A 23,808-nucleotide genomic window follows, 5' to 3' on the forward strand; every position below is an offset into this window, starting at 1 on the left:
TAAATGGAAGAAGTTCAGATCCACGAGGACTCTTCTTAGAGCTGGACACCCGTCTAAACTGAGTGATTGGGGAGAAGGGCCTTAGGGCCCTGTCCCACTGGGGAGAAGATTAATTGCGCATGAATTGAGTATACAAATTACGGGCGTTCTTTGTCGTCCGCAACAAAAATGGCCAAAAATGACAAATGTCCCAGTATGAATTACGGATATATTAATAATATATAGCGAATATATGATGAACAATCACGGTTATATAACGCATGTAGTGGGGAAACTGATCCAACACATTGAGATTATCACGGCAGTATTACGGGTGTATTATGAATGCATCGCGCATGTGTTGCACGTGCACGGCATCTGCATTGCGGTCATAAAAGAAGCGCACTCGCTCCTTTCGGCATCACTATTCACACCAACAATACAGCCTCTGGAGCATTTGCTGGACTTGGACAAGTTGATCACAGAGTTTGTTCATGTTGTCATGCGAGGGTTAACTGTTCATGAGTTTGGGGAGCGGGAGGGGGGAAGCCACTCAGGGTGTGAGACGGTGTTTTTTTTTTTGACAGTGTCACAGAAAACAGACTTCAGAGTGAGTTATGGCTAAACAGCAACTCTTCCTTTTGTTGGCGTTAAATAAAAGTCCTGGATTGCAGCAGCTATTACGTCTTTGTGGATTGACACAGCCGGACCGGCACTGACTGGCAGGTATGTCGCTTTCTGCCACATATAATACTTTGGGTTTACGTGACGTGTTTGTCGTGCATTCACAGGGACTAGAAGGAGAGAGCATATCTCACCCATATTGGCCTCCCTTCATTGGCTTCCTGTTAATTCTAGAATAGAATTTAATATTCTTCTTCTTACTTATAAGATTTTGAATAATCAGGTCCCATCTTATCTTAGGGACCTCATAGTACCATATCACCCCAATAGAGCGCTTCGCTCTCAGACTGCAGGCTTACTTGTAGTTCCTAGGGTTTGTAAGAGTAGAATGGGAGGCAGCTTTCAGGCTCCTCTCCTGTGGAACCAGCTCCCAATTCAGATCAGGGAGACAGACAGCCTCTCTACTTTTAAGATTAGGCTTAAAACTTTCCTTTTTGCTAAAGCTTATAGTTAGGGCTGGATCAGGTGACCCTGAACCATCCCTTAGTTATGCTGCTATAGACTTAGACTGCTGGGGGGTTCCCATGATGCACTGAGTGTTTCTTTCTCTTTTTGCTCTGTATGCACCACTCTGCATTTAATCATTAGTGATTGATCTCTGCTCCCCTCCACAGCATGTCTTTTTCCTGGTTCTCTCCCTCAGCCCCAACCAGTCCCAGCAGAAGACTGCCCCTCCCTGAGCCTGGTTCTGCTGGAGGTTTCTTCCTGTTAAAAGGGAGTTTTTCCTTCCCACTGTTGCCAAGTGCTTGCTCACAGGGGGTCGTTTTGACCGTTGGGGTTTTTACGTAATTATTGTATGGCCTTGCCTTACAATATAAAGCGCCTTGGAGCAACTGTTTGTTGTGATTTGGCACTATATAAATAAAATTGATTGATTGATTGATTATGGGGTGTTGTGAGTAGAATTTTGTGGGGAAAAATGACTTCACTCCATTTTGGAATTTGGCTGTAATAAAACACAATGTGGATAAAGTGAAGCGCTGTGAATACTTTCCGGGTGCACAGTAAGATCGGGGACTGCGTGTGGTCGGCTGTTGAATCTATGCTACAAAGAATTAAAGCCGTTCTGAAGGTAAAAGAAGGTTCCGCTCAGTACAAGAAAACTACCTATTTAAGTAGCAGCAAGTGTTTATGTGGGTTTGCAACAGAAGTGGGTTGTTTGTGGATTTCACCTGACTCTCAGACAACCCATAAATGAGTAAAGGGGTGGAGCTTAGGTAAGTCCAGCCTCACCCAGGTGTCAGTAATCAATGTTACTCAAATAACCCAATTATCATGTAATCGCTGTCTAATTCATGCGGACACTCTGATAATTGACAAAATACACAAATAACTGGACAAAAATGCACAGCCAATGTGTGACAACTGACCCCAGTCTCCCCTACGCTGACAACTGTCACAGAAAAATGACACCTGTCCCTAGTCTGAGTGGACTGAGACCCGTCTAAGTGGACTGAGACCAGTCTAAGTGGACCGAGACCAGTCTAGGTGGACCGAGACCAGTCTAAGTGGTCTGAGACCAGTCTAAGTGGACTGAGACCCGTCTGAGTGGACTGAGACCCGTCTAAGTGGACCGAGACCAGTCTAAGTGGTCTGAGACCAGTCTAAGTGGACCAAGACCAGTCTGAGTGGACTGAGACCCGTCTAAGTGGACCGAGACCAGTCTGAGTGGACTGAGACCCGTCTAAGTGGACCAAGACCAGTCTAAGTGGACTGAGACCAGTCTAAGTGGACCGAGACCCGTCTAAGTGGACTGAGACCAGTCTAAGTGGACCAAGACCAGTCTAAGTGGACTGAAACCAGTCTAAGTGGACCGAGACCCATTTAAGTGGACTGAGACCCGTCTGAGTGGACGAAGACCAGTCTAAGTGCCATAGGTATTAAAGGCACTGCGCTGCGGTGGTTTGAATCATATTTATCTAATAGATTACAATTTGTTCATGTAAATGGGGAATCTTCTTCACAGACTAAGGTTAATTATGGAGTTCCACAAGGTTCTGTGCTAGGACCAATTTTATTCAGTTTATACATGCTTCCCTTAGGCAGTATTATTAGACGGCATTGCTTAAATTTTCATTGTTACGCAGATGATACCCAGCTTTATCTATCCATGAAGCCAGAGGACACACACCAATTAGCTAAACTGCAGGATTGTCTTACAGACATAAAGACATGGATGACATCTAATTTCCTGCTTTTAAACTCAGATAAAACTGAAGTTATTGTACTTGGCCCCACAAATCTTAGAAACATGGTGTCTAACCAGATCCTTACTCTGGATGGCATTACCCTGACCTCTAGTAATACTGTGAGAAATCTTGGAGTCATTTTTGATCAGGATATGTCCTTCAATGCGCATATTAAACAAATATGTAGGACTGCTTTTTTGCATTTGCGCAATATCTCTAAAATTAGAAAGGTCTTGTCTCAGAGTGATGCAGAGTGATGACCAGTCTGAGTGGACTGAGTCCAGTCTGAATGGACCGAGACCAGTCTAAGTGGACTGAGTCCAGTCTAAGTGGACCGAGACCAGTCTGAGTGGACTGAGTCCAGTCTGAGTGGACCGAGACCAGTCTAAGTGGACCGAGACCAGTCTGAGTGGACTGAGTCCAGTCTAAGTGGACCAAGACCAATCTGGACCGAGACCAGTCTAAGTGGACCAAGACCAGTCTGAGTGGACCAAGACCAGTCTAAGTGGACAGAGACCCGTCTGAGTGGACTGAAACCTGTCCAGGTTTTTGTCTGTCCTCCTCCCTCAGCAGTGATGAACTTTGTCTCCTGTCACATTACATCATCAAACTGTGCGCATCAGGTGCCAAACATGTCGCACACGTACACACCTCCCACGCAACACCTCGTTCGATCCCTGCAGCACCGTTGTCCACAGCGGGACCGGGACCCCTACCTTTCATCCACTCCACCACCTGGCTCGTGCTCCATTTGCTCACCGGCTCCATCACCAGCGCCATCGAGGAAACTTTGCGCCGACTCTCCGTTCCGCACACGGCTCTCTTCCCCGCGCACTCCCTCCCTCCTCCCACCCAGGTGGACCCTCTAATCCACGCGCGCCGTGACCGCAGCGCAGCCCTCAGTGCGGGACAGGCCGTGCGTGTGCGGGATCCGGTACATTTCTCAGCTCGGTCCGGTCTGACGAGAGTCTGCTTCTTTTTCCTCTCACAGTGCGTCAGTCCCACAGCCCCACGCGTGACAGAGTGCGTGTAGGTGTGCGTGCTGACGCTCCGTTACCAAGAGCAGCAGAGTGGTCTCTCTCTCTCTCTCTCTCTCTCATTAACGGGCACGCGCCCCCTGTGGGTGTCAGTGCGCGCCCCACGGTGTTGCGGATGAGATGAGACGCAGCAGAGTGTTTGTGAAGAACCGGACATCCACCGGTGTGAAGGGGTGACTGTTTTTACTGACTGCAGCTTTTGCTTGTGTGTTTGTGAACAGCCTGGATTCCACAATTTTTCATTATCATGATGAAATTTTTACTGAAGATTTATATCCTGATAGGCAAGAACTGATTCAATTTGCAAGGTCATAGGTCAAAGGGCAAAGTCAGAAAAAAACTTGGAAATTTGGAAAAATCCCTATCCTTTAGCATTGAACAAATTTTCAAAAATTCATAACTCTGTCAAAAAACATCAAACTTCTTTCATATTTCAAAGCATTATGTAGGATGATATTGTTTATCGACTGACAAAGTTTGATCTGGATCTGATCCAGATTACGGATTTTCTGGACATTTGAATTCAATAATGAAAATCCCAAATCCCATTTAATGTATATTTTACAATATATCTTAATCAAACATGCCCCATATCACTCATATATTTGATATTGAGGTGCCGACTGACACTATCGCCTGACAACGTTTGATCCGGATCTGATCCAGATTGTGGATTTTGTGGAATTTGAATTTAATATTGAAAAGTCCATTTGGTTTACATTTTCCATTATATCTCAATCAAAAGTGACCCAATCACTCATTTGTTTCCAGGAGGTGCAAACTGTAGACTAAGTTTGATATACATCTGATCCATATTGAAACATTGAAAATCCCTTTTGATCTACACTCAGCAAAAATATAAACGCAACACTTTTGGTTTTGCTCCCATTTTGTATGAGATGAACTCAAAGATCTAAAACTTTTTCCACATACACAATATCACCATTTCCCTCAAATATTGTTCACAAACCAGTCTAAATCTGTGATGGTGAGCACTTCTCCTTTGCTGAGATAATCCATCCCACCTCACAGGTGTGCCATATCAAGATGCTGATTAGACACCATGATTAGTGCACAGGTGTGCCTTAGACTGCCCACAATAAAAGGCCACTCTGAAAGGTGCAGTTTTGTTTCATTGGGGGGGGATACCAGTTAGTATCTGGTGTGACCACCATTTGCCTCATGCAGTGCAACACATCTCCTTTGCATAGAGTTGATCAGGTTGTCAATTGTGGCCTGTGGAATGTTGGGCCACTCCTCTTCAATGGCTGTGTGAAGTTGCTGGATATTGGCAGGAACTGGTACACGCTGTCGTATACGCCGGTCCAGAGCATCCCAAACATGCTCAATGGGTGACATGTCCGGTGAGTATACCGGCCATGCAAGAACTGGGACATTTTCAGCTTCCAAGAATTGTGTACAGATCCTTGCAACATGGGGCCGTGCATTATCCTGCTGCAACATGAGGTGATGTTCTTGGATGTATGGCACAACAATGGGCCTCAGGATCTCGTCACGGTATCTCTGTGCATTCAAAATGCCATCAATAAAATGCACCTGTGTTCTTTGTCCATAACAGACGCCTGCCCATACCATAACCCCACCGCCACCATGGGCCACTCGATCCACAACACTGACATCAGAAAACCGCTCACCCACACAACGCCACATACGCTGTCTGCCATCTGCCCTGAACAGTGTGAACTGGGATTCATCCGTGAAGAGAACACCTCTCCAACATGCCAAACGCCAGCGAATGTGAGCATTTGCCCACTCAAGTCGGTTACGACGACGAACTGGAGTCAGGTCGAGACCCCGATGAGGACGACGAGCATGCAGATGAGCTTCCCTGAGACGGTTTCTGACAGTTTGTGCAGAAATTCTTTGGTTATGCAAACCGATTGTTTCAGCAGCTGTCTGATTGCCTGGTCTCAGACGATCTTGGAAGTTGATCCTGTGAGGTGGGATGGATTATCTCAGCAAAGGAGAAGTGCTCACTATCACAGATTTAGACTGGTTTGTGAACAATATTTGAGGGAAATGGTGATATTGTGTATGTGGAAAAAGTTTTAGATCTTTGAGTTCATCTCATACAAAATGGGAGCAAAACCAAAAGTCTTGCGTTTATATTTTTGTTGAGTGTATATTTTGTATTGTATTTTAGCTTCTGAAAAGCCACGTCTAACAGGACTTTGACCTTGAAAATTTTTTCCAAGGTAAAAATTTGTGGAATTGGAAACTAGTGTTAGTGGAGGTTTGTGCTGTACGAGTGCAATGCTCTAGTTTGTTTGTGAACAGGATTTAGCAAAACTTGTAAACCTGGTTGAGGGGTGGGGCATGGGCCAAAGAAGAGCAGCTTATCTTTTTGGTGCAGCTCTGGAAGAGTGATCAAAGTCAAAGGTCAGCAGCCGGGATCAAAACAATCAAATAATCTCGTTGCACATTTTGTATAATGACAATGAAGGGCAAAGATGAGTTGAGTTGAAATGAGGATAAGGGATCAGTGTTTAGGATGATAGTTCACCAATTTGGATCAAAGATCAGTTCCCATGATCAAAGATCTTTGTTCAACATACTCGTATCAGTAGAAATAAGATCAAATTCAGACAAAGCCAGTTAGACTGGAATGCATTCATTATTTTATATATATAAAAAAAATGTAATCTGTGAAAGGTGAGCAGTTCACTGACAAATGGCTGCATGTGAGTTTTACACCAAACCTCGAGCATCATCATTTTCACTCCAGACACATGACTGTGACAAGTGACTGTGTGTTCAGGGTCACAGCTCAGCAATCAGGATCAAATCTCAGCGATCAGCACCAAAAGATCAGGATCAAAGGACAGCAGTTGTGATCACAGGTCAGTGTTCTAGCTCAAAGCTCAGTAAACAGGATCAAAGAACAGTAATTTGGTTGAAAAGTCAAAACACAATCAAAGATCAAGGTCCAGCAATGGGGATCAAACATCAGTGATCAGGGTGAAAGGTCAGTAATCAGGCCAAAGGTGTGTGAGTGACTGTGATGTCATGGACCATTGTGATCAATGATCAGTGATCCAGATCAAAGGTCAGTAACCAGGAACAAAAATGAGAAAAGGCAGAAACATGATCAACATTTAACATTCAGGATCCAGATTTAAGATCAAAGTTGACTGATCGGGATCATGATTTAGGATTAAAGATGAGTAATCAGGATCCTTCCATGTTTTTTTTGTTCTCTTTCTTTATTTTTTATTAGACTGGTTTGAAATTATGCTACAATCTATGTACCCGATGTTTGTGAAACCTGTGCAATAGGAATGATATTATTTTTCTTCTCATCAAACCATGAAGCATCATGTTTCCTCCACTCAGTTGATACAATCTTTAATTTATCCCAGCAGAGCATTAGTCCAGGATCAAGATAAAGCAAATCTAATATGTATAAATCTGTGTAGTTATTTAATTTAACCAGGTTAGTCCCACTGAGATGGAGACCTCTTCTGCAAGGGAGACGTGGACAGTAATAAAGCTTCCAATTCAAATAACCTGCATGTCTTTAAATGTGGAAACCGGAGCAAACCCACGCAAACACGGGGAGAACAGGCAAACTCCACAAAGGAAGGCCACAGGTGGGAATCGAACCCATGACCTTCCAAGCCACTGTGCTGTGTTCTAATCTGATTTAACTGTTACAGGATTTAGAACAGAAAGCATTTTCACCTTGCAAAAATACGGGAAAAAAAATTATTTTTACATTTCTGTGATTAAAATCTGAAATTCTGGCTTCATAAGGTTCAGTTTCACGCCATCGAAGCCAAATTCCCCAAGACATTTACTCGGGCTCCCTCTGCTGGCCACAAAGACTGAATGGTGACGAACGCTTTCGTAACACGGTAGCTCCATCTAGTGGTCATAAGGAGTTATAGCACAATAAACGACGTATTTACAGTATTCATTTATTTATTACAGTAGTTAAAGTGGGAACACCGAAATGTTATGGCTCGTGAGCAGCAGTTGGAAAAGAGTCTCAGTGAAAACTGCAGTAATTACTCCAAATAAAAGTGCTGCATTGAAAACATTTATTCATTCATTTTGTGGCGCCTGCAGGGCCGGAGTCTAAAACGTAGCAGTCACCTGTGGGGGGGACCCTGGACAGGACGCCAGTCTATCACAAAATACAGTGTGCCCCCCCCCCCCCAAAAAAAATAATACAGTGCCACAAAATTTTTCAACTCTAATTCTGCAACAGCTAATCTGAATTCTGTTGTTTTTTTTGTTTTGTTTTGTTTTTAGACATCAAGATATATGTGAGGAATTTCTTCTAATGTGGTTTCAGACTGATCCAATGAGGATGCCGCTTACAATCAAGCAATTAGGGAAACTGGTGGAATTCCACTTTGAGACCAAATCGATTGTGCAAACCTAACGACAATATCAATGTTATTTTGCAGTTAGAAAAGCTCCAGACAGAAAGACAATATGGAATATTGTAAAGAAGTTTCAAACTGACCGTTTGCAATACTAACAAAGATCTGGTCGAACCAGAGGAGCGGTGCACATATTGAATACATCTTGTGAACGCTAAAACTCTTACAAACTGAGCTGAAATTAGAAATGAACACCAGAGATAAAATTCCCTGAGATATGCTTCAAGATGACGTATGACAGATATCAGAATCCAAAAGTGTATAGATTTTCTATGGCTTTATTTTTGTGGCACTTTTGGGGGGCGGTGACAGTAGCTACGAAGAATCTCAAAGAAAGACACCCCCAGGGATGCCCAAGGGTTGGGGGGGCATGATGATCCCAATCCAATTGAACTACCAGTAATGACCCAAGCAAGCGGACAGTGGACTACGTACACAGTCTGCCTTTGCGGCAGGTCTGTAAAAACCACAAAGGCCTGAAGATCCACCAGGCAAAGATGGCCTCCCTCAGGAGGAACCAAGTGGAGCCACGCTCAGGAAAGGCAGTTGGTGCAACAGTCCCCCTTGTTCTGACTGCAAAACATGGTGAGATGGAGGAGATGCCAGGGCTGGAACCACCCCACAGTACCCAGAACCTCCAAGCAACTCTCGTCCCCCCCATGAAGCAGGAAACCGGTACAGTGGAGAGCAGTGCGGCCTGTCGCAAACAACAAGGAGTGACTAAAGCTGGATGAGGACGTGGACAAGTGCCTAGAAGCGATTTTGAAGGGCAGCATCGACCAGAAACTCCAGACCATGTGCACCGTCATAATAAATACGAGAGCAGAGCGGTGTGGTATTGAACAAAACTGCTTTTGTTTCTTCTAGACTAGATTATTGTAATGTTCTATTTTCAGGGTTACCGCAGTCCAGCATCAGGGGTCTTCAGCTGGTTCAGAACCCCGCCAGACTTCTGACATGTAGCAGAAGGTCTGAACATATCACACCCATTTTGGTATCTTTGCACTGGGTCCCTATCTCTGTGAGAGCAGATTTTAAGGTTTTGTTATTGACTTATAAGGTTGTTCATGGACTGGCGCCATCTTATCTGGCTGATCTGGTGGAACCTTACGTGCCGGCCCAGGCTTTGCGGTCGCAGGATGCGGGACTTTTCTGTGTTCCCAGGGTGAAGAAGTCAGCAGGTCAAAGAGCCTTGAGCTGTGAGATCGAGCTCTTTTCCTGGCCCCACCGGTGTACCCTAGAAAATTTACAAGCAGTGTCCACTGGAAGATCCTGAAGGTGATCTGGCGGAGAGGGAAAGTCACCGACTCTTGTAGAATTGAGCAGTGTGGGATCATCTCGCTGCACAATGTAGAGAGCAAGATCTTCTTCAAGATCGTGCCCCAGCGACTGACAGAGTTCCTCTTGAAGAACACCTACCACGGACACCTCAGTCCAGAAGGGGGGAGTCCCAGGAGTACATGCGGGAGTGGTGACAGCTGATCCAGGAGGCTAGAGACAGCAAAGGAGACCCGACAGTTCTCTGGCTTGATCTAACAAAAGGCCTATGACTCTGTCCTACATAAGCTCAACGAAACCGCACTGGTAGAACATTATGTTCCACACGAGATCCACAGCCAAGTAAGATCTGCCTGGCACCGCCTCACAGCGGTTTTCATGTTAGCTGTTATTGCACATCCATGTGAAAAAAGTAGAAGTTGAATTGGCTTTTAAATAGCTCAGCAGTAACATTTTCGGTCAGTAACATGAATCGCTGGTTCACCACCCAGAATCTTTTATTCTCCACATGGCACGATAATTTAGGAATTTTCATCTAAAACACAACTCCTATATTCAAAGTTCTACTTTATCCTATCATCAAATAACAATTTAGGAAAACCAGCTGGCCTGGGATTTTAGACACAAACAGGAAAATACAACATTAAATTTAATATATATATATATGCTGTAGAAATTAAAAGCAGAATTGTTTGTTAGAACAGTATGTAGTTGTCCTTGATTGTGCGTACAGAGGATTAAAGAAAAATCCAGACCTGACAGAGGATTAAAGAACACTCTAGACCTGATAAACTCTGAAGAACTTAAATTTCATTGGTTCCTCTGTCGTTAAGTAGCAGAGAGAACAGTGTGAGGTCATATTCCAAGTTTAGGTTCATGGATGAATAATTCCTCAATTGCAACAATTCTTCCTCTTTTTTATACAAGATCCAAGTTACAATACAAACATTTTGATTATTATGCAATACAGTATTTTACCCAGTTTCACATTCCAGAAAGTGTCTGCCAGCAATGACATAATGCAAGCTGGGACACGGGGCTGAAATACAAACCATCATCCTGCAAAGGTGGGATTTGTATGAACAATAATATTTGAGGAGGGAGGTGATGAGATAAGTGTTGAGGGAAAAGATCAGTGGGGAGAGCACACACCCCTGAGGGACGCCAGTGCTGATTGTTCGTGTGTTGGATGTGATGCTCCGCAGCCTCACCTGCTGTGTCCTGTCCATCAGGAAGCATTGGGTTTGAGACCAGAGAATCCTTGGTTCAAATCCCAGCCTGACCAGAAAATCAGTAAGTGCCCTTGGGCAAGGTCCTTAATCCCCTTGTTGCTCCTGATGTGTAGGGAGCGCCTTGTATGGCAACACCCTGACATCGGGGTGAATGTGAGGCATTATTGTAAAGCACTTTGAGCATCTGATGCAGATGGAAAGGCCCTATATAAATGAAGTCAATTTACCATTTGTGTTTTGTTTGTCCAAATATTTATGGTCTCTGAGTGGAGGGGCTCTACAACCCCTGGCAAAAATTATGGAATCACCGGCCTCGGAGGATGTTCATTCAGTTGTTTAATTTTGTAGAAAAAAAGCAGATCACAGACATGACACAAAACTAAAGTCATTTCAAATGGCAACTTTCTGGCTTTAAGAAACACTATAAGAAATCAAGAAAAAAAGATTGTGGCAGTCAGTAACGGTTACTTTTTTAGACCAAGCAGAGGGAAAAAAATATGGAATCACTCAATTCTGAGGAAAAAATATGGTATCATGAAAAACAAAAGAACGCTCCAACACATCACTAGTATTTTGTTGCACCACCTCTGGCTTTTATAACAGCTTGCAGTCTCTGAGGCATGGACTTAATGAGTAACAAACAGTACTCTTCATCAATCTGGCTCCAACTTTCTCTAATTGCTGTTGCCAGATCAGCTTTGCAGGTTGAAGCCTTGTCATGGACCATTTTCTTCAACTTCCACCAAAGATTTTCAATTGGATTAAGATCCAGACTATTTGCAGGCCATGACATTGACCCTATGTGTCTTTTTGCAAGGAATGTTTTCACAGTTTTTGCTCTATGGCAAGATGCATTATCATCTTGAAAAATGATTTCATCATCCCCAAACATCCTTTCAATTGATGGGATAAGAAAAGTGCCCAAAATATCAACGTAAACTTGTGCATTTATTGATGATGTAGTGACAGCCATCTCCCCAGTGCCTTTACCTGACATGCAGCCCCATATCATCAATGACTGTGGAAATTTACATGTTCTCTTCAGGCAGTCATCTTTATAAATCTCATTGGAACGGCACCAAACAAAAGTTCCAGCATCATCACCTTGCCCAATGCAGATTCGAGATTCATCACTGAATATGACTTTCATCCAGTCATCCACAGTCCACGATTGCTTCTCCTTAGCCCATTGTAACCTTGTTTTTTTCTGTTTAGGTGTTAATGATGGCTTTCGTTTAGCTTTTCTGTATGTAAATCCCATTTCCTTTAGGCGGTTTCTTACAGTTCGGTCACAGATGTTGACTCCAGTTTCCTCCCATTCGTTCCTCATTTGTTTTGTTGTGCATTTTCGATTTTTGAGACATACTGCTTTAAGTTTTCTGTCTTGACGCTTTGATGTCTTCCTTGGTCTACCAGTATGTTTGCCTTTAACAACCTTCCCATGTTGTTTGTATTTGGTCCAGAGTTTAGACACAGCTGACTGTGTGATGATACCCAGCTTTATCTATCCATGAAGCCAGAGGATACGCACCAATTAGCTAAACTGCAGGATTGTCTTACAGACATAAAGACATGGATGACCTCTAATTTCCTGCTTTTAAACTCAGATAAAACTGAAGTTATTGTACTTGGCCCCACAAATCTTAGAAGCATGGTGTCTAACCAGATCGTTACTCTGGATGGCATTTCCCTGATCTCTAGTAATACTGTGAGAAATCTTGGAGTTATTTTTGATCAGGATATGTCATTCAAAGCGCATATTAAACAAATATGTAGGACTGCCTTTTTGCATTTACGCAATATCTCTAAAATCAGAAAGGTCTTGTCTCAGAGTGATGCTGAAAAACTAATTCATGCATTTATTTCCTCTAGGCTGGACTATTGTAATTCATTATTATCAGGTTGTCCTAAAAGTTCCCTAAAAAGCCTTCAGTTGGTTCAGAATGCTGCAGCTAGAGTACTGACGGGGACTAGCAGGAGAGAGCATATCTCACCCGTGTTGGCCTCCCTTCATTGGCTTCCTGTTAATGCTAGAATAGAATTTAAAATTCTTCTTCTTACTTATAAGGTTTTGAATAATCAGGTCCCATCTTATCTTAGGGACCTCGTAGTACCATATTACCCCATTAGAGCGCTTCGCTCTCAGACTGCGGGCTTACTTGTAGTTCCTAGGGTTTGTAAGAGTAGAATGGGAGGCAGAGCCTTCAGCTTTCAGGCTCCTCTCCTGTGGAACCAGCTCCCAATTCAGATCAGGGAGACAGATACCCTCTCTACTTTTAAGATTAGGCTTAAAACTTTCCTTTTCGCTAAGGCTTATAGTTAGGGCTGGATCGGGTGACCCTGGACCATCCCTTGGTTATGTTGCTTTAGACGTAGACTGTGTTTCATGGTTGTTGTATGGCCTTGCCTTGCAGTGTGGAGCGCCTTGGGGCAACTGTTTGTTGTGATTTGGCGCTATACAAGAAAAAAGTTGATTGATTGATTGATTGACTGTGAACAACCAACATCTTTTGCAACATTGCGTGATGATTTACCCTCTTTTAAGAGTTTGATAATCCTCTCCTTTGTTTCAGTTGACATCTCTCGTGTTGGAGCCATGATTCATGTCAGTCCACTTGGTGCAACAGCTCTCCAAGGTGTGATCACTCCTTTTTAGATGCAGACTAACGAGCAGATCTGATTTGATGCAGGTGTTAGTTTTGGGGATGAAAATTTACAGGGTGATTCCATAATTTTTCCACATCTTTGGGATCCTGGTGCTTCCTGTCTCAGTGTGTTGTTCTCAGACTTAGAAGCAAACCAGGTGAAGACATGACGTCTTCGTTCGTCGCTGTCTTCAGAGGATCCTCGGGTACCACTGGAATGAGCAAGTATCAAATAAAGGGTTACTTTAGGAGTCTCCACACTGAGTGAGCGTGCATGTAGGAGACTTGTGAAGGAAGCCATCAAGATGCCCACAACACCTATTAAGGACTTATAGGCTTTTGTGGCTCTTTGGGGAAACGGTGCATCGTGCAAGTTCTGCCTGTTGCACCACAAATTAGCCTCAGAGAGAAATGAAACAGAAAAGAGGTTTCCTAAAAACAAGATGTGAAATTTCAGGCAGATTTTGCCCAAAAGCAAAGATTTGATCTGTTTTCATCAAGGAAAATCTTTTCTGGTCCACTCCCAGCATGAAGCTGTGATCCAGTAGAATAATGCACATGACTGCATACAGTAGTGTTCAGAATAATAGTAGTGCTATGTGACTAAAAAGGTTTTGAGAATATTTCTTATTGTTACATGGGAAACAAGGTACCAGTAGATTCAGTAGATTCTCACAAATCCAACAAGACCAAGCATTCATGATATGCACACTCTTAAGGCTATGAAATTAGGCTATTAGTAAAAAAAAAAAAAAAGTAGGAAAGGGGGTGTTCACAATAATAGTAGCATCTGCTGTTGACGCTACAAACTCAAAACTATTATGTTCAAACTGCTTTTTTAGCAATCCTGTGAATCACTAAACTAGTATTTAGTTGTATAACCACAGTTTTTTGTGATTTCTTCACATCTGCAAGGCATTAATTTTGTTGATTTGGAACCAAGATTTTGCTCATTTACTAGTGTGCTTGGGGTCATTGTCTTGTTGAAACATCCATTTCAAGGGCATGTCCTCTTCAGCATAAGGCAACATGACCTCTTCAAGTATTTTGACATATCCAAACTGATCCATGATACCTGGTATGCGATATATAGGCTCAACACCATAGTAGGAGAAACATGCTCATATCATGATGCTTGCACCACCATGCTTCACTGTCTTCACTGTGAACTGTGGTTTGAATTCGGAGTTTGGGGGTCGTCTCACAAACTGTCTGCGGCCCTTGGACCCAAAAAGAACAATTTTTACTCTCATCAGTCCACAAAATATTCCTCCATTTCTCTTTAGGCCAGTTGATGTGTTCTTTGGCAAATTGTAACCTCTTCTGCACATGTCTTTTATTTAACAGAGGGACTTTGCGGGGGATTCTTGCAAATAAATTAGCTTCACACAGGCGTCTTCTAACTGTCACAGCACTTACAGGTAACTCCAGACTGTCTTTGATCATCCTGGAGCTAATCAATGGGTGAGCCTTTGCCATTCTGGTTATTCTTCTATCCATTTTGATGGTTGTTTTCTGTTTTCTTCCATGTGTCTCTGTTTTTTTGTGTGTGTGTGTGTGTGTGTGTCCATTTTAAAGCATTGGAGATCATTGTAGATGAACAGCCTATAATTTTTTGCACCTGCGTATAAGTTTTCCCCTCTCCAATCAACTTTTTAATCAAACTACGCTGTTCTTCTGAACAATGTCTTGAACGTCCCATTTTCCTCAGGCTTTCAAAGAGAAAAGCATGTTCAACAGGTGCTGGCTTCATCCTTAAATAGGGAACACCTGATTCACACCTGTTTGTTCCACAAAATTGACGAACTCACTGACTGAATGCCACACTACTATTATTGTGAACACCCCCTTTTCGACTTTTTTACTAATAGCCCAATTTCATAACCTTAAGAGTGTGCATATCATGAATGCTTGGTCTTGTTGGATTTGTGAGAATCTACTGAATCTACTGGTACCTTGTTTCCCATGTAACAGTAAGAAATATACTCAAAACCTGGATTAATCTTTTTAGTCACATAACACTACTATTATTCTGAACACTACTGTATGTGCAAAACAGCACGCTGTGAGAAATCACCTTCTGAAAACTTGTAAAAGAAAAAAACACTTGAAAAGGTTTATTGATTGATTGATTGATTGATTGATTGATTGATTGATTGATTGATTGATTGATTGATTGATTGATTGATTGATTGATTGATTGATTGATTGATTGATTTTGACAGGGCATTGGCAGACTGTACTGGATTGTCCCATTCTACTTTGTCTTAGACCAATGATTTCCAAAGTGTGGCCCCCAACCCCCTGGTTGGCCATGAAGGTCCAGCTGGTGGGACTTGAAGTCATGAAAAAAAATTAAGAAGTCTTTGATTTTCAATTTTGCAATAAAGTTTAAATAAATAAAATAATTTAAAAAATAAAATAAAAATAATTTAAAAAGTTTAAAATTTTAATTAAATGTAATGACAATGAAAACAAAGCCAAGATATTGAAATTTTCTGTTATTCTCATTTAACTGACACACACATACATGTGCATATCAGAATCAGACTAGCTTTTATTCACCAAGTAATCACAAGAATACCAAGAATCAGACTTGGTTTTGAGCTGCACTCTCTCTATACGGCATGTATAAATATACACTAAACACTGAATAATTCACAGTAAAAATGTGCAAATAAAATGTGCAATAAGAAAAAAACACGTGAAACAGACAAACAGATTAAAGTTATTATTCAAATATTTTTATTGGGTTTTGAATTGTAAACAATTATACAACTAACAAATCCCCAAACATCAACCCCAACACATACAACAATGAAGTGACAATTACAATAACAACAACAACAAAAGAACATGTTACAAAGTTACACAGCTTGTGAATCCATTATGTCCCTGTGTCTCCAGCATCAAATTGTAGGGTAAAATAATTTCGAAATGGCTGCCAGACCTTATAAAATCTCTGAGTTGATCCCCTGATCGTGTGTTTCAACTTTTCCAGTTTCAAGTGTGCCATTACATCCTGAACCCAGCGCCTGTGTGTAGGAGGCATATCTGATTTCCAATTATGCAAAATAAGACGTCTGGCCAATAAAGATGCAAAAGCAATGGCGTCTGATTGTGCCCCAGATATCGTCATTCCAGCAGGAACCACACCAAATATTGCAATTTCAGGAGCAGGGCTTATCTCTCTATTGCACAGATAAGAAAAAGTATCAAAAATTAATGACCAGAACTGTATCAACTTTGGGTAAGCCCAGAACATATGACAGAGAGTAGCCAGAGCCTGACAACATCAGGAGCAAGTCGGATCAACATCTGGATAAATCCTGGCAAGCCTACTCTTAGACAGATGAAGCCTGTGGAGCACCTTAAAAAGGAGCAGACCATGTCTGATACAAACTGAAGTTGAATGTATTCTTCTGATTGCACTTTGCCAGGAGACGTCTGACAAATCAAACCCTACTTCCTCCTCCCACCCCGCCCTAACATGACTAAGTGATGGGGAAGCGATGATCTGAATATCCTCATATAATCTGCTCACTTCTCCCCTTTGATTTAAAATTAGATCCCCCTCCAACCACTCATCCATCCATTCATTTGGTGAGAGTAACGGAAAGGAAGGAAAATGTTTCCGAACAAAGACACGCACCTGCTGATACCTGAAATAATGCAAACCAGGGATATTATACTCATTTACTAGCTGCTCAAATGACATGAACACACCATCTCTAAAAAGATCCTTCACCCATTTCAGACCATTTCTAAACCACAACTTAAATGCTGTATCCATGAGTGAGGGTGGAAAGAGTGCGTTGGCCGAAATTGGGAGAGAGGGCATAGCCTGTCTTTTTTTGAAGTGTGTCCTGAACTGGGACCATATTCTAAGCAAGCCACACACAATAGGATTATTTGTGAGGCGCTGTTTACTGAGCGGCAAAGGTGCACAAACTAAAGAAGGTAGGGACACCGGAGGAGTGGAATGTTGTTCCATTTCAACCCATACAGGTCCACCCCTCTCATAAGAAGCAGAGATCCAGTACACTAGTTTATAAATATTGGCTGCCCAGTAATATTGTAAAAAATTTGGCAATGCTAAGCCTCCAGCCTCTTTCTGTTTCTCAAGATGTGCCCTCCTAATTCGTGGGATGGTCTTATTCCAGATAAAGGTGGATATGGATTTATCTAACTCTCTGAAAAAAGATTTTGGGATAAAAACAGGTATTGTATGGAACAAGAATAAGAACCTAGGCATGATTGTCATCTTGACAGAATTAACCCTGCCAGGAAGTGATAAAGGCAACGCTGACCAACGGATAAGATCCTGTTTGGCCCTCTCCAGGACTGGCTTAAAGTTATGTTTAAATAGATCACTGTATTTACGGGTTACTGATACACCAAGATATGTAAAGGTGTCACGTGTCTCTTTTAATGGATATGCCTCACAAGACATCTGTCGAGCCTGATTGTTAATAGGGAAGAGAAAACTCTTAGTAAGATTGATTCTATAGCCTGAGATCTCTCCAAAACTAGAGACAATTTCTAATGCTTTAGGAATAATGGTGCAAGGATCGGACAAGTAAAGTACCAAGTCATCCGCATATAAAGACAGTTTGTGAGTTGGCCCCCCCAACAACACCTCCGAGCTCTTCAGCACTCCTAAGTAAAACCGCTAGTGGTTCAATGGCAAGGTCAGACAGAAGTGGGCTCAATGGACAACGCTGTCTTGTGCCCCTACCTATAGGAAAAAAGTTGGAGATTATTCTATTAGTACGTACGGAGGCCTGCTGTGTGGCATACAGGATCCTTATCCATGAACAAAAGGCTGGTCCAAAACCATACCGATCAAATGCTTTGTGAGCATCGAGGGAGAGCAAAACCTCTGCTGTAGGTGGAGTTTCCGGGGAATACAGAATATTGAAAAGTCTTCGTATGTTGCCAGAAAGCTGCCTCCCTGTAATAAAACCAGTTTGATCTGGATGTATCACTGTATGCATAACCGACTCCAACCTACTAGCCAGAACCTTGGCCAAAATTTTGTAGTCACAGCAGAGTAGACTCACAGGCCGAAATGACTCACACTTCAGAGGGTCCTTTCCTTTCTTAAGAAGAACTGAAATAGTGGCTTGGGTCATTGTAGGAGGCAGAGACCCATGATCCAATGCCTCGGTATATACATTTTTTAAAAGAGGGCTTAGTTTAAATGAGAATTTAAAAAAAAAATTTAATAGGAAAGCCATCCGGCGCCAGAGCCTTACCGCTTTTCATCTTTCTAATTGCCCGATCAATTTTGGCTGCCGAAATGTTACTATCAAGGTTTGCCCTGTCCTGTTGACCTACGGTTGGAATCTTAAGACCATCGAAAAACTGAGCTAACTTAGCGCTATCACAATTTTCAGTGGTATACAGGTCCTCACTTGAATTTTCTGAATTGTTTATTTATGCTTTTCTGATCAGTGGTTATCCCTTCTGCAGTGTTAATCTCTGCTATAAATCCAGCCTCTGCGGATTGTCTTAGGTGATGGCTTAATAGTTTGCTGGCTCGTTCACCATGTTCATAGAGTTCTTGGCGAGATTTAAGATGAAGGTACTCCAGATGAAAGGGTATCGAATTCTGTTAGCAAACCCATTCTCTCTTTACAGAGATCTGCAGATGGAGAGTCAGAATTTTTATGATCCACATCCTTTATCAAAGAGATAAAGGAGAGAGCGTGCTGATCGTCTTCTGTTCATGCTCACATTATAAGATATTATCTGACCACGCAAATACGCTTTCATTGCTTCCCACAGGTTAGAGTGGCTTGTGTCTGGTGACTGATTTGTTTCTAGAAAGAAGTCAATTTGGGCGGATAGAAAATTAACAAAATCTTCATCAGACAAAAGACGTGGGTTAAGTCTCCAGGTGCGTTGTGGAGGTTCGTTATCTGGAAAACAAAGCACCATTGTCACTAGGCTATGATCAGAGACAATGATGCTCTCATATTCAGTAGACCTCAGCGTGGGGAGGAATTTCTTATCCAGCAAAAAATAGTCTATCCTGGAATATGAATTATGCGCTGGAGAAAAAAAAGAATACTGTCTAGAAACCGGGTTTCTGTATCTCCGTGCATCAACCACCCCATAGGTTTGGATGAAAGTATTGATAGTCTCTGCTGATTTCCCTGTACAGCTCTCACCTGTACCCAAGTGTTCCCTGTACAGCTCTAGAACGATCCATAATGGGATCCAGAACACAGTTTAAATCTCCCCCGAGGACCAATTGGTGATTGTTTAATTCTGGAAGGGATGAGAAAAAATGAGTGAAAAATTTAGCATTATCCCAGTTTGGAGCATAAACTCAGGCCAGTACCACTGGTAGATTCAATAAATGTCCTTGAATGATAATAAACCGACCGTTTTTATCTTGAATCATATTTGTTTGTACAAACGGCACATCCCTGTGGATAAGAATGGCTGCACCACGGCATTTAGCATTAAATTTGAGTGAAAAATCAGAGAGAATCCCCATCTCTTAAGTCTGGAGTGATCCTTATTAAGCAGGTGCATTTCAGTTAAGAATGCTATGTCTGTTTGCAGCTTTGATAAATGAGAAAACACCTTACTACGCTTCAATGGATGGTTAAGCCCTCTGATGTTCCAGTTTGTACATTTAATGTTTACCTGCCCTGAACCACTAATACCAGGGGTTACCAGATACTAGTGTCTGAAATGACATTAACAGCCGCCTGCCTAAAAACAGCCTGATCATAGAGCCTTTTCCCAGATGACAGATCTCTGTTTAAACATTGTACAATTAAAAACAATCACAGAAAACATGAAAACAACAGAAAATACAAAAACACAGACACAGAATCAAACACATCATTCACAAAATCCCATTGCTGGCCTCTCCCCAAACAAAAGGCTGCATAACTCCCCAGTTGTACACTCTCACATAACATAACAAAGCTTACCTCATGAGACCGAGTCTCACCAAAGCTATATGAACAGCAGAATAATATGTCGCAGCTGATCTTAACTATAGTCAAATACAGTGCACACTCAATAAATTTCCAATCTAGCACCTTATTCATATCTCATAACCTTAACAGACATAATCAAAATCCCCGACCCAACCAGAGAAGTGTTATCTGGGCCTTAAAGGTGCGTTTACACATAAGCAAGACGTGTTACGAATGTCATTTTTCTGTCATTCGTGACACATTCCTGACATTCTTAATGTGACTTAACGCAACTGAATACGTTTCTTAATAGTGCGTGTTGGTGCGTGATATTCTTGATATTCGTGGAGCATGTTTTTGCCTGTCAAAAAATCTTCCACGAATGTCACACACCACCCTCATTTCGTCTCACGTCGTGGAGGTCACAACTGAGCGTGTTCATCCGTCTTGATGAGTACTGATCTTTAATAGAACGTGACAACGTTCGTAGTGGTTCCTGTGATGGTTCTTGGAGCCCAAACTGTCACGCGTTTTACGAAGTGACACGGAAACTGTCAAGTTTTGACTTGTAACGCGCCGTCACATTTCACTGCGCGCCACGACGGATCAGTTTTCTGTCACGTGCGCACAATTAAACTCGGCTCCACATGTCGTTCCTCAGTTCCTGCTGAAGCTCCTCAGGACGCTCCTGCAGGTGTTCCACCTGCTGTTGTAACCGATGAGCGGGAGAACGAGTCTGAGCAACTAGAGGAGCAAGAGGAGACTCACGTGCAGCCAGACATCTCTGCACCTCCTCCAGTCCGGCGGAGGAAGAAGCGTGCGCACAATTAAACCCTGCTGCACCGCATTCAGTTTGATTGCTGACACCAAGTCGGCTAAAAGTCTAATTTCAGTGCTCTTCAGCGCGCTCCTGCAGGTGTTCCACCTGCTGCATGTGCCTGATGTTTGGGAAAATGCACGAGACGAGAGCCGCATGAAGCCACAGATCTGGCTCTGTCCTCCTCCTCCTCCTCTCTGCGCCACTCCATGGCACAGAGCCCAACTACGCATGACGTCACAAAGTTTTTCTGAAAAACTGGAGCGATCTGAATTCGGTTGGATGAATATGGGTGTACGTGTGGAGACAATTCACCTCGTTCACAACGTGACAGAACTTAACAGCGCTATTGTGCTGTTACGCGCAATAGCGCGCGATAGTGTGTAACAAAGCGGAACACTATTCTTGACCGTGCGTAATGGTTCCTGATAATTCTCCGGGAACATGTGCCATTAATCGTAACGTGTGGTAACAGGTTGCAGCAGTTCCTGAGGACACCTGACTCCTCTGCCCCGAATCATCACATTCGTGATCAGCGGCCAAGAATGTGTACTTTGTGGCATTCGTGACTTGTCGTTATGTGTAAACACAGCATAACAGATTAAAAGTTAGATATAGAATTAAATGTAACATATTGAATACAATAACACAACATTAAATTTCAGGGGGGGTTTCCAAGCCGTCCAGTTATGTTAACAACTGAAAATGAACAGTGAAAAGATTAAAGGTCCTTGTAACACTTAAGTGTACTTTTTGTTTTTTAAACCACTCCCTACTGTGTTATCAAGGCCGCATCAGCCCAAAACAAAAGGTTTGGTAAATTTGCGCTTTTGCTGACGTCCTTTATTTACATCAACAAAGTCCTTATCGTGATGGCAGTCCGGATACCGATAATCAAACATACCTCTGTAAACGGGATGTGAGAAACCACGGAAAGCACGCCACTCCCTGTTGACACACCTTCAGGTTGTGCGCTTCAGGTTTTTCATTATGAAATCCTTGGCTTGGTTTGGGTCTTTAAAGCTTGTGCACTTGCCATCCGGCATCGTTATCCTCAGCTCCGCTGGGTACCACAGACCATAGCGGATTCCCTCACAGCTCCTTAACAGGCTCTGCACTTTGTTGAACTCTGCCTGCTGCTTGGCTACTGCCAGTGTGTAGTCTGGTTGGATGCAGATCCTATCGCCGTCCCCCGTAGTCAGTTGTTTCATCTGCCCGGCTTTCCTTAGTATTTCCTCCTTCTCCTGATAATAATGGCATCTAACGACGAATGCTCTCGGCAGGTCATTATGACCTAGTCTCTTTTAAGATTAGGCTTAAAACTTTCCTTTTTGCTAAAGCTTATAGTTAGGGCTGGATCAGGTGACCCTGAACCATCCCTTAGTTATGCTGCTATAGACTTAGACTGCTGGGGGGTTCCCATGATGCACTGAGTGTTTCTTTCTCTTTTTGCTCTGTATGCACCACTCTGCATTTAATCATTAGTGATTGATCTCTGCTCCCCTCCACAGCATGTCTTTTTCCTGGTTCTCTCCCCTCAGCCCCAACCAGTCCCAGCAGAAGACTGCCCCTCCCTGAGCCTGGTTCTGCTGGAGGTTTCTTCCTGTTAAAAGGGAGTTTTTCCTTCCCACTGTCGCCAAGTGCTTGCTCACAGGGGGTCGTTTTGACCATTGGGGTTTTTACGTAATTATTGTATGGCCTTACCTTACAATATAAAGCGCCTTGGGGCAACTGTTTGTTGTGATTTGGCGCTATATAAATAAAATTGATTGATTGATTGATAGTCTCACACGCAGCGTAAGGTGTGCCCGGTCCAGTAAAGGGGGCTTATCGAGACCAAGCGTCTCCTTCAGGCACTGTGATAAAAAGTCTGTCATGCGCTTCCCGTCTTCCCGTCTTTCCTTTATCCCAGTAATGCGCAGGTTATTATGGCGCGACCATGCCTCCAAATCCTTGTTTCGTGCTTTCTGGGTAGCAAGCTCCCTCCGCACGATGGCCATATCCCGCTCCAGAGCAACAATCAGGTCAGAGTAGCTGTTAGCAGAGCAGCTCAGTCCTCAAGTCAGCGATTGCTCGAAGGATGGCCTCAGGTCTGGGTCCCGGGTTGGGTGCAGTGTCAAGTATAGCATTAGGTACAACGTTAGCCTCGGGGCTAGCCTTGGAGCGAACCCTTGTGTTGGCCGCTTTTCGGGGGGTTTTAGACATTTTCAGCTAGCGTTGTGTCAAAGCCTGGTACAACATCATGACTACGATTATGAGTGTGAGTCAAAGTCCTTACATTAAATAGCTACTTCTATATCTATCAATAGCGTTGGCGAGGAGCTCGGTAAAAACGTGTCCTCACATGGCACCGCTCAAACCGGAAGTCTCCAAACAGATTAAAGTTGTACATGAGGTATATGAATTACTGAGTTTTTTGGCAGGTTGAATTGTTCTTCAGTGTGATGGCCTGTGGAAAGAAACTGTTCCTATGTCCGGTTGTTTTGGCGTACAGAGCTCTGTAATGTTGACCAGAGGGGAGGAGTTTAAACAGTGTGTGTCCAGGGTGTGAGGAGTCTGCAGAGATGTTACCAGCTCGCTTCCTGGTCCTGGACCGG

At 42.9% G+C, this 23,808-nt stretch overlaps 1 protein-coding gene across 2 annotated transcripts in view; it reads right to left on the reverse strand.

The window, feature by feature from the left end:
* cnksr2a (connector enhancer of kinase suppressor of Ras 2a) overlaps positions 1 to 3,818 on the reverse strand; it is a 184,965-nt gene extending 181,147 nt beyond the window's left edge. The window contains exon 1 of one of the 2 annotated variants that reach the window (XM_034165937.1): positions 3,569 to 3,816. In XM_034165937.1, the coding sequence (XP_034021828.1) occupies positions 3,569 to 3,632 (64 nt within the window). In that variant the 5' untranslated portion in view covers positions 3,633 to 3,816. Of the gene's footprint in view, positions 1 to 3,568 lie in introns of both variants that reach the window. The other variant, XM_034165928.1, reaches the window with a different exon arrangement.
* Positions 3,819 to 23,808: the final 19,990 nt, after the last annotated feature.

The sequence above is a fragment of the Thalassophryne amazonica genome, chromosome 1 (assembly GCF_902500255.1).
Source record: "Thalassophryne amazonica chromosome 1, fThaAma1.1, whole genome shotgun sequence".
Taxonomy (NCBI): Eukaryota; Metazoa; Chordata; class Actinopteri; order Batrachoidiformes; family Batrachoididae; genus Thalassophryne; species Thalassophryne amazonica.